Source organism: Arachis stenosperma, chromosome 1 (genome assembly GCF_014773155.1).
Source record: "Arachis stenosperma cultivar V10309 chromosome 1, arast.V10309.gnm1.PFL2, whole genome shotgun sequence".
Classification (NCBI taxonomy): Eukaryota; Viridiplantae; Streptophyta; class Magnoliopsida; order Fabales; family Fabaceae; genus Arachis; species Arachis stenosperma.
In genome coordinates, this window is record NC_080377.1 from 117,242,016 (window position 1) to 117,255,840 (window position 13,825).

Below are 13,825 nucleotides of genomic sequence, written 5' to 3' on the forward strand. Positions count from 1 at the left end.
AAAAAATAATGTTAGATGTATATTAAAATTATCTACTAAAATTAACCGTTAGTTTAAAATACATATTAAAAGATAAAATACGCATAAAAATTAAGTTAAATTACAAATATATTATACATAATAACTAATTTTGATAAGTAATTTTAATGTGCAAATAACATTTTTGAACGCAAAGTTATATTGTCTTCGTTGAATCTTTATCTCACCTAATTATATGCTAAGCATTATTGTAAAATGAGAAATTATCCAAATTTAAATTAATTGTTCTTATTTTAGGGTGAATGAAATTTATCAATAATATCAATTTTATGATGGTTTTATAAGCCCTTAAGATAAAAATAAAACTAAAAAAATTCTTCATTCTTAAAAAATTACATATATTAAATCTATAGTAAAAAAAGATACAATACTCTAGTGATCGAAATGAGTTGGAAGCTTGAAATTAAAACGAGGTGAAGGGTTTTGTTATGATTTCTCTAGTATCCTTACTATTAGGGCAAAATTGAGTGTAAAAGATAAGGGTAGAAAGAAAGAATAGAATAACTGAACAGAGAAAGAAATTATCGATATGATAATTACCCCACTAACAGAGTAATATTATAGATTTAAATGAAAGAATAACAAGAATAATTGACTTTCGATAGGTCAATTCTCTCCCTTTATATTTTCACTCTATTTATTTCCTACTTACTAGCTTTTCCAGCCTTCCTATTTATAATATCTAATCTTATAACTACTCCTGTCCTAAAGATGTGAAGTTTCAGAATTTAAATTCAGTTTGCTACTTTTTCTCCTCTCTTTTTATAAGTATATTTAAAAGGAGTTAAATCCCTATTATCTCTCTGGTTTGTTGCAATACCCCTCCCCCATGAAAAGCCACCTTGCCCTCAAGATGGAAAGAGGGAAATGTTGTCTATAATGTTGCTGTTGACTCCCAAAGTGTTCTCGAAATCTGTCAATTCTTTCCATTTGATAAGGACCTCAAGATATCCCTGATTGTTGTAGCGGCTGTCAATGGCTTGTTCAGGTTCGACTTGCAATTCCCGTTCTTCAGTAAGTGCTTCGGGTAATGGTTGAGGATGTAAGGAAGGTCCAACATTTTTCTTCAACTGGGAAATATGAAAAACAGGGTGTATTCTTGCGGTGTCAGGTAATTTCAGCCTGTAGGCCACTGCCCCAATCTTTTCTAGCACCTCAAAAGGACCATAAAACCTTGCATCCAACTTCTGATTTGATCTGGCTGCCAAAGACTTGATCCTATATGGCTGAAGTTTGAGATACACAAAGTCTCCTACTTCAAAAGACACATCACGTCTTTTTTTGTCTGCACTTTGTCTCATTCTGTTCTGAGCCCTATTAAGCTGAAATTGAATTTCATCCAATATCTGATTCGTTCCTCCAATAAGACCCTTACTTCCTCCACTGAAGATTTCATCCCTCCTCGTAATAAAGATGGAGGTTCCCTACCATATAAAGCTCGAAAAGGTGTCATCCGAATAGAGCCATGGTATGAGGTATTATACCAAAACTCTGCCCAAGAAAGTCAAGCTGGCCATTGTTTAGGTTTAGCACCAGTTAAGCATCACAGGTAGGTTTCTAAGTATTTATTCACCGCCTCAGTTTGGCCGTCGGTCTGTGGGTGATAGGCTAATGACATCTTCAAGGTAGTATCAGCCTGTTTAAAAATTTCAGTCCAAAAAGCACTCATGAATATTTTGTCTCGATCGGAGACAATTGAAAATGAAAAACCATGGAGGCGTACCACTTCTTTAATGAACAAAACAGCAACATCCTTTGCTGTAAAGGGATGTGAAAGTGGGAAGAAATGAGCATATTTAGTCATGCGATCCACCACCACAAATATCGTATCCATCCCTTTGGCTTTGGGTAATCCCCCTATGAAATCCATGGAGATGTCAGCCCATACATTGGAAGGAATCGGCAGCGGTTATAGGAGACCAGCAGGTTGCAAGGTAGAATGCTTGTTTTGCTGACAAATTTCACATCCTTTAATAAAGTTCATCACTGCTGCCTTCATACCTTCCCAGTAAAGGATATCAGAAATCCTCTTGTAAGTTCTAAAGAAGCCCGAATGGCCTCCCAGTTTGGAGTTATGAAATTTCATCAGAATTTTTGGAATCCATTTAGAGGTTTTTGCAAGCACTAACTTCCCTTTATATTTGAGTTTTTCATTTATTAATGCAAAACCGGTTGTAGTTTCTTCCCCCACCAACAACTTCTACATAATCCCATTTAATTTCTCATCAGCCAATACTTTAGCCTCCATATCATCCCATTCTGCTGCCATGAAAAAAGACAAGGAGGAGAAATGAAATTTCCTAGAAAGGGCATCAACCACCCTGTTTTCTGTCCCTGCCTTATATTTAATGTCAAAATTGTATCCCAATAACTTGGATAACCATTTCTGCTGGTCTTCTTCTGCTACTCGCTGATCTAATAAAAACTTCAAGGACTTTTGATCAGTAAAAACCGTGAACTGCTGTCTCATGAGATAGTGTTTCCACTTTTGAACAGCTAGAACAATTGCCATCAACTCTCTTTCGTAGATAGATTTTTGCTGGGCTATTTTCAAGAGTTTTTGGCTCATAAAAGCAATTAGCCGACCCTCTTGCATCAAGACAGCACCCACTGCCTTTTCGGATGCATCAATTTCCAGCTGGATGGGTTTAGAAAAGCATGGAACGGCTAAAACTGGAACTGAAACCATAGCTGTTTTGAGCATTTGAAAAGAAGATTCAGCATCCTTACCCCAATTAAAAGAGTCCTTTTTGAGAAGTCGGGTGAGAGGAGCAGCAATAGCACCATACCCCTTTACAAAACGCCGATAATATCCGGTTAAGCCCAAGAAACCCCTCAAGATGCGAATATCTTTTGGTGGAGGCCAGTCAAGCATATCTCTGAGTTTCTTAGGATTAGCCGCCACCCCTTCGGCAGAAATAACGTGGCCAAGGTACTCAATACTCGTTGCTTCAAAACAACACTTCTTTTTATTTACCAATAAACTGTGTTGTCTCAATACCTCAAAAATATTCTGCAAATGACCTCTGTGGCTAAGGAGATCCTTGCTATAAATAAGGATGTCAACAAAGAAAACTATAGCAAATTTTATAAGAAACGGACGAAGTATAGTGTTCATGAGAGCTTGAAAAGTGGATGGAGCGTTTGTGAGGCCAAAAGGCATTACAAGGAATTCATAATGGCCGTCGTGGGTGCGAAAAGCTGTCTTATGAATATCCTCCTCCTTCATTCGAATTTGATGATATTCGGATTTGAGATCCAATTTGGAAAACACTATGGCACCATCGAGCTCATCCAATAGCTCCTCTATAATAGGAATAGGAAATTTGTCCAGCACCGTGATCACCATGCAAAGTCACTTTCTTCCCATTCAACATCCAGCTCAAGGATAAGGCGTTATAATCCCCTTCAAATTTGCCTAAACTAGCAATCCACCCCACACCCAAAACTACTTAAGAACGTCCCAATTCCATCGCCAAGAAATCCTCCACAATAGAATTTTCTTTTACCAATATTTTCACTTTTTCACAGCCACATAACCCCTGCTCTATTGCTCCATTTCCAACCTCAATTCGGAAAGGAGGCAGGTGTACCAATGGCAAACTCAGTATGGAGACAAGAGAAGATGAAATAAAATTTGCCTCAACCCTTGGGTCAACCAATACGACCACCTCAACACCGTTTATAGTAGCTCGTACCTTCAAAGTTTGGTGTGATGTAAGTCCCCAATAACTTAGAGAAGAGAGACGAAGAGAAAGACTGTTAATGATTACTACATGTTCTTCCGAGGCCAAATCTTCGCAACAATCCTCGGGTTGTTCGTCCTCCTTCCCTAAGAGAATGAGTTGTTGATGTCTGAACTTGCATGCGTGGCTAGAATTCAACTTGTCCCTGCATCGGAAACAGACATTTACGCTGTCTCTCACTCCATTCCTCATTTGAAATCCATCGTGATGAAGGCTTTGTTATATTAGTGGTGGAAGGGGCCGAGGAAGTATTGGATTCTGGCTTACTATGTGGGATGGATGTGGGCTGTTTAGTTATTGAAGGAGATTGTGAAGTAGGCCGAGCCCAATTATTGGATCTAGCTCTGCTCCAGCCCAAACAGTTAGTATTTTTATTTCGTCTTCCTCCTGGGTGCGTTTCTTCTTCACGCCACATTTCATTCTTCGATTCTAACATCATGGCCCTATCCATCAGTGCCAGGAGGTTTTCAAACTTGGCAACTCTCATCTCCGCTTTGATTGACGGTTTGAGTCCTTCATGAAACATGCACAACAAAGTATCTCCCCCCAAATGTCTATGAGCCCTAGCCGCTATCTCAAAGTCTCTCCGATACTCTATAACCGACTCATGCTGTCTCACCTATAATAATGGCGCAAGAGGATTCACATCTACACCTGGCTCAAATCGTTTGAGCAAATCTTGTTTAAAATGAATCCATGAAGGGAAGGTGGATTGAGACGCCCACCATTCAAACCACGTTAAAGCTTCCCCATGAAGTGCAAGCACCGCGTACTCGAGTTTCTCTTCCACCTGAATCCTCAATATGCGAAAATAACGATCCATTCGAACCAACCACCCACTCGCATCCGAGCCATCAAACGAAGGAATGTCCACTCTGCAATTGAGATCACTCCTGTTTGGAGTTGGATCTCGCTGACGCCCTCCACTCGGATCGTTGATGCGCGAGTTCCCACTGCTCGAATCCTGTTGTGGGTTTCGCATCACTAATTCATCCATCATTTGCGTCATCGTTTCCATTATTCTGTTTTGTTCAAATCGAAACTCATTCAACTATTTCTCCAGACTCTCAATCCGATCTTCCATCGCACCTCCGCTACGTGTGGAAACCATTCACAGGAAGAAGTCCAGATCGAACTTCTGATACCAATTGTTACAGTTTCTCTAGTATCCTTACTGTTAGGGCAGAATTGAGTGTAGAAGATAAGGGTCGAAGGAAAGAACAGAATAACTGAACAGAGGAAGAAATTATTGATGTGATAATTATCCCACTGATAGAGTAATATTATAGTTTTAAATGAAAGAATAACAAGAATAATTGACTTTCAAGATGTCAATTCTCTCCCTCTAGATTTTCACTCCACTTATTTCCTACTTTTCCAGCCTTCCTATTTATAATATCTAATCCTATAACTATTATCCTAAAGATGTGGAGTTTCAGAATTTAAAATTCAGTTTGCTACTTTTTCTCCTCTCCTTTTATAAGTATATTTAAAAGGAGTTAAATCCCTATTATTTCTCTGGTTTGTTGCAGGTTTCACAAGTTATCTCCAACCCAACAGGTGAAGGATTAATCTGTCACGGATCTAAACTCTATTCAATGGGTTGCTACATGCGCAAGGCAAAATTTGAACCCCTGACACTTGCTTAAGTGGGCGAGTGAGTTGACCACTCGACCAACTAAAAAAAACAGGGGAAGGGTTTTTTACGGTCCCGGGGCAGGTCAAAACCACCCGGACCAAAACCAACCCGAAAACATAACCAATACTTTCCCCTGTTCCCTCCCCTGTAACGCCCCTTTTTTTTTTGGCCGAGGACCTGGACCAATAAGAGCCCAAGTCCAAATGAGAACCCGAAACTCACCCACGTTGGTGGCGCAGCCGTGACGACCTCAATAAACCACCGACGACTATCCTCTGCACTAGTGACGGCATGATGGTGCGACACCGCAGCCGAATCATCTCCATTACAGCAGCCAAACTATGGCTTCAAGGGCACCGCCCACAAAGACACTTCATCACTTCAATTACAACCTCTCAGTTGTGATGATTACATTTAGGGTAGTCGTTTGCACATGCAATAGACAGATCTTCAGCATTCTACCAACAGCCCAATATGAAAAGCCTAGATCAATGTCAAGGATCCCACATCGGTAAACTCCTCCATCAATGCAGCAACCCTCTTAGCTCCCCGTCCCTCATCTGCTGTGACCTGGAGCTGTAACGCCCTTTTGAAACTTGAAACCCGTCGCTGCACTGTAGATCGAGAGAGAGAAACCGAAGGAGGGTTAAAATGGGCTTGACCCATTCTGTTATTGGGCCGTGGGCCAGTTGACCCAAAAAGTATTCTCTTTACAAACTCCAGCGTCGGAACCCCCTGGTGTTGGTCGTAGCAGCCACCGCCACCAGCAGAGGATGAGTGATTCGTGTTCGGAGACCGTTAGGTTGATGAAACTTGCAATAGATCAGGCAAACTTAGCTATGGATGCCCTTGAAGTACCTGTTGGGTAAGTCATCTACCTCCATTTCCATAAAATTTGAATTATTGAAATTACGATACCAAACACTGAACTTGTGAACAACTTGCAATTGAATACATTATGTCGTGGCAGCTGTGTGATTGTTCATGACGGGAAGGTTATATCCTCCGGCAGGAACCGAACCACTGAGACTAGAAATGTAATTTCATCCATTACATTATTATCTCTTTTCTTTTCTCATCTAGTTTTTGTTGTTTGGAACTGTGATTATTTGTTAATGATCTTTTTCTTTTTTCACAGGCTACTAGGCATGCAGAAATGGAAGCAGTGGACGTGCTTTTAGAGCAGTGGCAGAAAAATGGATTATCAATGTCTGAGGTTGCTGAAAAGTTCTCAAACTGCACCCTTTATGTTACCTGTGAACCATGCATAATGTGTGCTTCTGCTTTGTCCATTTTAGGTAGGTAGGTAGGTATGTTCCCTTAACTGTTTCCTCATCCATTTGTATGAACTTGGTGAGTTGTATTCAGGTATAAAGGAAGTGTTTTATGGGTGCTCAAATGATAAATTTGGAGGTTGTGGATCAATATTGTCATTGCATCAAAGTAGCACTGACTCACCCTACAAGTATGCTTTCCCAAAATCAATTCTTTTCATTTTTGTTGTGTTGAACTGCAAGTCATCATTTACATTAGATTCCCCTTTTTTCTGATCAATAGTGAAGTTCCACTGGGAAAAGGGTTTAAATGTACTGGAGGTATAATGGCATCAGAAGCGGTGCTTCTCCTGCGAACATTCTATGAACAGGGAAATCCAAATGGTTGGTTTCTTCTAAGTTTGACTATGTATTTCGAACGCTTTTTTTTGTCAGTTATTTTATATTTTTATAACTTTTCTTAATGTTATTCTCAGCTCCGAAGCCCCATAGGCCTGTAGCAGTAGCTTCTGACAAGAATGAACTTGAACTTGTACATGAATAGGTTGGTTTTCCTTATTATTATTTTTTTCATGTTACTAATATTGTGATTTATACTAGTTTCTTCTATTGTTTTAGTTCTGTCCAGTTAGTTGCTGATATGGTTGAAGCTGTCTTTCAATGTCCAGCACAAGAAGAATGCTTAAGGCTGACCAATTAGAAGAATGTGAGGGATTTGGAATATAATACTGTTCATCCATTCAATTCAATGAGAAAGGCTTTGTTTTAGTTTGTCATTGATGTATGATTATAGAATACTTGATTTTGAAAAAAAAAAGGAAAGATTTCGTCTGATTTTATCTTGATAAATGACCCTTGTCACTGCTATATATTGAAATGAATGATGTAATTACAGATTTTCTGGGTACCAAAGTGGCTAAGTTATTGTTGATCACAAAGTTTTCTTACCTTTTGGAGTTTTGATTCTCTTAACATATTGATGCGAGAATGAATAAAAATTACTACATAAAACAATTAGTTTGTGATGAAATTTAATTGTACAAGTTTAAGATGAAGGTAGCCGATATGGAGAACCACACTTATAGAAATACAATTATGCCGCATTTATAAATAATTTGATTATTATTAAACTTCAAAACAATTGCTTCCTCTAAACATAAAAGGTGAGGCATGAAAATTGGATTAACAATGAACATGTAGTACAATTTCTTACCCTGCTGTGTTGATGTAAACAAAAAAATTAAAAGAGAAACCAAAAAAGTACTATGCAACCTTTTCCCTTAACACAGCAGTGGGCACATACATAATTGATGGTTCATTAGAATGGGATGCATTAGAAGCATTTGCCCTGTAATTTAGAATTGCAGTTAATTTTTGCCTCAAATTATCCAATTTAGCCTTCACTTTGCTCAGTTTTTCAAATTCCAACTCTGCTGTATGTGAGTGCCCTTCAAATGCAGAGTTCAACCTCTTCTTTTTATTTTTCAACAGTTTCATCAAGCATACATCATCACTGAGCTCCTCCAACTCCTGAAGAAAAAAAGTAAAATGCTATTTGCATTGATATCATTTAAATAGCAGTGTTTACTGTCAAGCACACAATACATAAAAATTGAAGACAAATGCACCTTATCGCCCTTTTCTCGCTGGGTTGGAGATACTTCTGATCGTCTTTTCTTTCTACCATTGACAGCCTTACCATTCTTCAGAGAATGATTAATAATATTTTCTGATGCCTTTGGTTTCGAAACCTCAGCTCTCTCCAAGTCTTGTAACCTGTTATCCTTTGAACCAGAAGTCTGAGGCGGATCAGCTCCCTCTGTGTGTTGCTGAACAAAAGTCACTCATATTAGAGTTTGTTGCAAAAGCTTGATCAATGCAACGGTACGAGAAATTGCCTAGAAAAATGCAGAGAAATTGGAAAAAGGCTAGCAAAATAAAGCAGTTTACCTTTCTGCTTTTGAGTGCCGAGTAACGTGCATTTTTGAACCATTTGCTAACCTGTATTTGCTGAAACAAATCAGTATCTGAAAGCTTGAACCGATAAATAGCAACATTTGTTTTTCTTATGGAAGATTCAAACTATGGTTTGGGAAAAAAGATTGTTTCTTGTAGCTTTTGTACAAACTGTGGATGAGGTTTCAAAAGTTAAACCAAACATGCTAACAGAGCAGCTACACATGAAAGAAGATTAAATGCAACTATAGAGAGAAAGTTAAGCTGTTCAGACGCAGATAAAAATAAGATACTCTTTAATACAGTAAGTCATAACCTTCTCAATATCAAGTCCCAACTCTTTCGAGAGAGCCAACTTCGTGGATCTTGGAGGAAGTTCATTCTCTGCAAAGACTTGGCGAAGCTTCTGGTTCATTTCATAAGAAATGAAAGCAACATAAATCAGTGCATAAGCAACTCGATATATATATATATAGTGAACATAAAGAAAATTACAAGGGTTACCAATAGTACCTCAACTGCTTCACGAGGAATCCGAAAACAAGACCTCTTGATTTGTTTGCTCGGAGAACCTTCTCGTTCCATGTTGATGTTCTCACTATTGTGAATTCTATTCTGGCATTCATGCAAAGTCATGAGAGTATCAACAGCATCAGACTCCTTGTCTCGTCGCTTTCTTTTAGTAGGACCCCAGTCTTCATCTTCGCTCACTTGTTCACATGCAGCAGCATCCTTCCCAAACATTTCCTGAAATATTGTACTCAAATGTAACTTTGCATAATTTAAGTCATCCTTCAAATATTGATAGCAATAAAATAAAATAAAAGCTCTAATTCTTAGTAATATTCCAATCACAAAATTTGTCCAAATAAAACAAACATTATTTGCAACCCAGTTCGTAAATCGGCATAATTTTGTAATGTGAATCAGCAACCCTACATGCCAATAAAAAGAGAAACACATTTAAGACATTAAATTCTAAACTACATTAAAGCCGGTAATCTGTAACTTCCGTGCTAGCACAAAGGTTGTAACTTTAAACATTCAGGACTACAATTTTACTTTCATTAATGAAAAATTTTCCTTACATCATAAAGTTGCTTGTAGTCAACTGTTTTTCGCTGCCTGGGGCCACAGACATTTTCCTCAGATTCATTAGAATCTATGCATCCATCAAGAGATGAATATTCATGGTTGAAACCTTCATCTACTAGAGAACATTCACCATCCGAAGAACATAAACTGGTAGAACTGCTTAAATTATTAGATGCATCATCATTGCTTCCTTCTGTGTTGATGTTATGGCAGACCTCTCTCCTCTCCGGATCATAATCATCGTCTTCAGAATCATCTGATGGCCATTCTTCCTCAGGGTTCAGTAACGCAGTATCACCATCAGGTTTAGCAGCCTCTTCTTTGAATACATCCTAAGGTTAGTTGAACCAGTAGATTATACAGAATTCAATCCTCTAAGTAGAGTGAGCACTTTTGAAAATAAACTGCAAGTGATAACATATTGATGAGAAAGTCAAGACAAACCTGCCAAGTACTGTGTAAGGAGAAGTGAGTTCCAAGATGAGCATTCATTGCCCCCAGTATTTCCATCTTACATCCACAAAACTTGCAAAGCCAGCCATGTTCTCCAGGAGGAACTATAATATATAATTAAACTATTAATTATCCAAGGAAGTCAGCACACTGGAGGCTACAACATACAAACAATTTCATAAACATAGGTGCAAACTCACTATTTTCAGTGTCTAAGGCAGGATCAAGACATTTTTTGTGAAAAGTGCGATTGCATGTACCATCGCATCGTATAATATCCTTATCTCGAAGAGCTTCTCTCAAGTTGCACTTCTGACAGTATTTCTAGATGTAGATAAAATATGTTAATGACTACATGGATTTAAAATTGCAAAACTTCCACACAAATATAGGGTGATAAACATGCTCATGAGTCTAGGAATGAATGCAAAATGCTTGAACATTACAAATTGAATCTTTCACAGTTTTTGTTTGCTCACATGTTCATGGCAGTTAGATCCATCTGGAACAATGACAGAATCTTTGCTGCTATTCAACGAACTAAGAGAATCCAATTGGTGAATAGCATCACGAATACTAAGTTTACATTTTAAAATCTGCTTTCGAGCTCTTTGTAGCTCCTTTTCTGGCCTAATCTTTTCTCGACTGCAATTGGCATTTCCATAAAAGTTACATCAGGGTAAGGTAGCTAATAGTTAATTTATCACCATGCCTTACTGCAAAAGGGTAACAGCTACTTATAACCAATAATTAAAATCAATTAACAAAAGGGTAACAACTACTTACATAACCAAGAAAAGGGTAAGTATAAATATTTTCTTACCAAAAAAAAAAAGGGAAAAGAAAGGACTATAAAAGTTTATAGTACCTCTGGCCTTTCCAACCTTCTCCAGAGTAAGCATCAATAAGGTTCTGCTCTAGCTTCATTTTGATTAATAGATATCTTGTTCTGCTCTTGAGGCGAGAAGCATCATCGATATCTGCATTATTCCTCTGCCTTTTCTTTTTTCTCTTTCTCTTTCTGTTTTGAAGCTTTACCTTGCCATCAACATCTTTACCCTCTTTTTTAGACCTAAAAGAAACCTTTTCACCCTTTAGCTTTGAGGACAACTTCTTTGAAGATTTATCATCAGTTTCATGCAAACTAAACCTAATAATCAATTTCTTTTTTGAAGGCTCCTTGTTAGGCCCTTTGATGGAAGGGTCAGTAGCTCTCTTCCTTGACATGTTAGATGCATTTCTTTGTGTGTGAGATTTTGGTTTCAGCTTATGCTTCTTCCCTTGACACTTTGTGCTTTTTGATTTGACTCTCAAGGATGAATTTAGCTTTGACTCAGATTTCGCCTTTGGATGAATGGACTTTTGCAACCCTCTATTATTTGACTTCTTGCCATCCCTCATCTTAATGTATTGCTACCAATCCTGAAAGGTGAAAATTGGGAAGAATTACATCAAAATTACTTGTAGTTGATAATCTAGATCAAATCATTCAGCACAAATTTTGTACGAAGAAGGGCATTGATTAACAGAAACTGCACTCGGAAAAGCAAAGCCATTGGAAAAACATAATCACACAACACAAGAACCCTTATTGCACAGGGACAAAAACAATGCATATGAGATCGAATCAGCATTGAACAGTGAATAGTTAACCAAAAAGCCAGACGAAAAATGGTTCCAAAGATTTCAGCAAAAGATGAATCTGGAGCTGGTGGAACATTACAAGACCAAGTAGAATACTGAATCAAGAATTGATGAATTCAGTAAAGAAGGGAAGTTGAATTTGTATGATGCTTAAGACCCTGATCAATTTAAAGAGTAAAGACTATATTATAAGACACTGCAAAATAAGCAAATCATTAGTATCGTCAATCTCTTCTTCGAACCATGATTCAATCTTCGAAAGAGCCATTTTTGTGATCAGAAAAGGAACATACCAAATACCCCAAAGTGATCACTGCGACAAATAGCTGAAAAAAGCCTTGACTTGAATCCAGATGTTAAGACCCAAATAAGTTCCTATTGCAAAGAAAAGAAACCCACATGAGTTTTGAGGCAAATTAACGAAAACCAACATGTAATGGAAGATTAATATGGTGAAAGATTAGAACTTTAAATAGCTCTTAAGCTGTCACACACGCAACACAACATGGGCACGAATGAATTAAGGAATGTGCTAAAACTGCATCATCAAGTGAAAGTTTTGTGATTGATTTGAATTTGAAATTGGGACTCAGAATCCCAATGTTGATGTGTGGACCAGTCGCCGGAATAGGCTTTACCTGTTGTTGTTGTTGTTGTCGACGTTGCTATGCTATGCTATGAAGTCGTCGTCTTTGTTTTTTCTCTTTTGGTTTTGGTCTTTTTAACTGAGTAGTTTGTGTTTTGTGGCACAACAAAGAAAAGAAAAGAAAAAACAGTTTTGCTCTTTGGGGAAATCAGATTCCTTGCTGAAAGTCTAGGTATATATGAATATGAATGAATGTGGTGATTTGTATCTTGAATGTGTGTGTGTTGGACTTTTGATGTGTCTCTCAAACTTGCATTGCAATTTAGGAAGCAGAAACATAGATGCATTGCAGCATTCTTCTTTCAAAGAAGATATATCTGGTTAGTTATTTTCAGAAAGGGAGAGTTTTTTTTAAAAAAAAAAAATTGGTCATCTTGTGATCTTCGAATAGATATCCCCAAAATTGAAAGTTTTTTTAAAGTATATTTTTTGTACTTGAAATTTGATAAAAGATTCAAAAATATTCTTACGTTTTATTTTGTTTTAGTTTTGTCCAAAAGTTTTCGATTTGCATCAAATATATCCTGACGACAAATTTTTAAAAAAATTTAAAACCGATTCAACAATAATTTCATAAGAACAACTCTTCAACATAAGCAAATCAAACATAATTTTCATACATTATTGTTAGATTGGTTTTAAATTTTTTGAAAATTTAGTCGTCGAGGATATATTCGATACAAATCGAAAATTTTTGGGACAAAATTAAAACAAAATAAAACTTAGATGTATTTTTAACACTTTTACCAAATTTTAGAGACAAAAAATATACGTTACCCTTGATTTTATATTTGTTAAATCCAAATAAAAGTATTTGTAAATTTACATTAGGTTATTATTATTGTGCGAGCTTAGGTTAATTCAATGATTAACTCACTTGTTCGTTTAATTTTATATATTTCATTCTATTTTATTACGGAAATTTGATTATTTTGAGTGTTTTTCAATTTTTTTTGACCCAAAAAATCGATAAAAACTTAGATGCAGTTAATTTTAGATTGTTAGATAAAAATTTAATAAAATTAATCAATTTATTTAATTACTTTCAACTAACTACACCAAAAAAATTCTAGTTTTGTCATATTCAACTCAAATTAATATCAAATTTTAGGGAAAAAACATAATTTTCATTTAAGTTGAATATTTATATCATTATTTTAAAATTTGGACCAATTAGATCTCAAGTTAAATATGCTTTTTGTAGTTTAAATACACTTCTTTTGGTGATTAGTTTATTAAATACACTTCATTTACAAATTTTACGGGTTATTAAATAACGAAAACAAAAAAAACCCTTATGGATTAAATTATCAATTCATTATTATATACAAAT

The 13,825-nt window shown here is 36.7% G+C and overlaps 2 protein-coding genes across 4 annotated transcripts; one reads left to right on the forward strand and one right to left on the reverse strand.

Moving 5' to 3' along the window:
* Window positions 1-5,581: 5,581 nt before the first annotated feature.
* On the forward strand, window positions 5,582-7,608 carry LOC130940707 (tRNA-specific adenosine deaminase TAD2). 3 transcript variants are annotated; one of them, XM_057868931.1, is made up of 7 exons: window positions 5,582-6,289; window positions 6,395-6,461; window positions 6,563-6,722; window positions 6,793-6,889; window positions 6,982-7,082; window positions 7,175-7,242; window positions 7,327-7,608. In XM_057868931.1, the coding sequence occupies exons 1-6, from the start codon at window positions 6,198-6,200 to the stop codon at window positions 7,240-7,242; spliced, it is 585 nt and encodes a 194-aa protein (XP_057724914.1). In that variant the 5' UTR covers window positions 5,582-6,197; the 3' UTR covers window positions 7,327-7,608. The 3 variants fall into 3 exon arrangements, with proteins under 3 accessions (XP_057724914.1, XP_057724921.1, XP_057724909.1); XM_057868938.1 differs by having other exon boundaries at window positions 5,583-6,289; window positions 7,367-7,608; XM_057868926.1 differs by having other exon boundaries at window positions 5,585-6,289; window positions 7,317-7,608.
* A 197-nt stretch (window positions 7,609-7,805) lies between these two features.
* Window positions 7,806-12,759, reverse strand: LOC130961773 (pathogenesis-related homeodomain protein-like). Its single transcript, XM_057887781.1, has 12 exons — window positions 12,485-12,759; window positions 12,140-12,221; window positions 11,071-11,624; window positions 10,682-10,847; window positions 10,403-10,526; window positions 10,194-10,306; window positions 9,743-10,081; window positions 9,168-9,401; window positions 8,971-9,060; window positions 8,649-8,699; window positions 8,327-8,527; window positions 7,806-8,228 (listed from the first exon to the last, which is right to left on the reverse strand). Exons 3-12 carry the CDS (start codon window positions 11,601-11,603, stop codon window positions 7,962-7,964), a joined length of 2,118 nt encoding a protein of 705 aa, XP_057743764.1. The 5' UTR covers window positions 11,604-11,624; window positions 12,140-12,221; window positions 12,485-12,759; the 3' UTR covers window positions 7,806-7,961.
* Between the last annotated feature and the right edge of the window lie 1,066 nt (window positions 12,760-13,825).

Bases quoted from the DNA above. Each gene is read 5' to 3' on its own strand.
- LOC130961773 (XM_057887781.1), bottom strand. From the start codon at position 11,603: ATGAGGGATGGCAAGAAGTCAAATAATAGAGGGTTGCAAAAGTCCATT. The intron at 9,061-9,167 runs GTACTATTGGTA...GAAATGAACCAG, and splicing joins TTCCTCGTGAAGCAGTTGAG to AAGCTTCGCCAAGTCTTTGC. The intron at 8,528-8,648 runs GTAAACTGCTTT...ACTTTTGTTCAG, and splicing joins CGGCACTCAAAAGCAGAAAG to CAACACACAGAGGGAGCTGA.
- LOC130940707 (XM_057868931.1), top strand. From the start codon at position 6,198: ATGAGTGATTCGTGTTCGGAGACCGTTAGGTTGATGAAACTTGCAATA. The intron at 6,462-6,562 runs GTAATTTCATCC...CTTTTTTCACAG, and splicing joins GAACCACTGAGACTAGAAAT to GCTACTAGGCATGCAGAAAT. The intron at 6,890-6,981 runs GTATGCTTTCCC...TCTGATCAATAG, and splicing joins AGCACTGACTCACCCTACAA to TGAAGTTCCACTGGGAAAAG.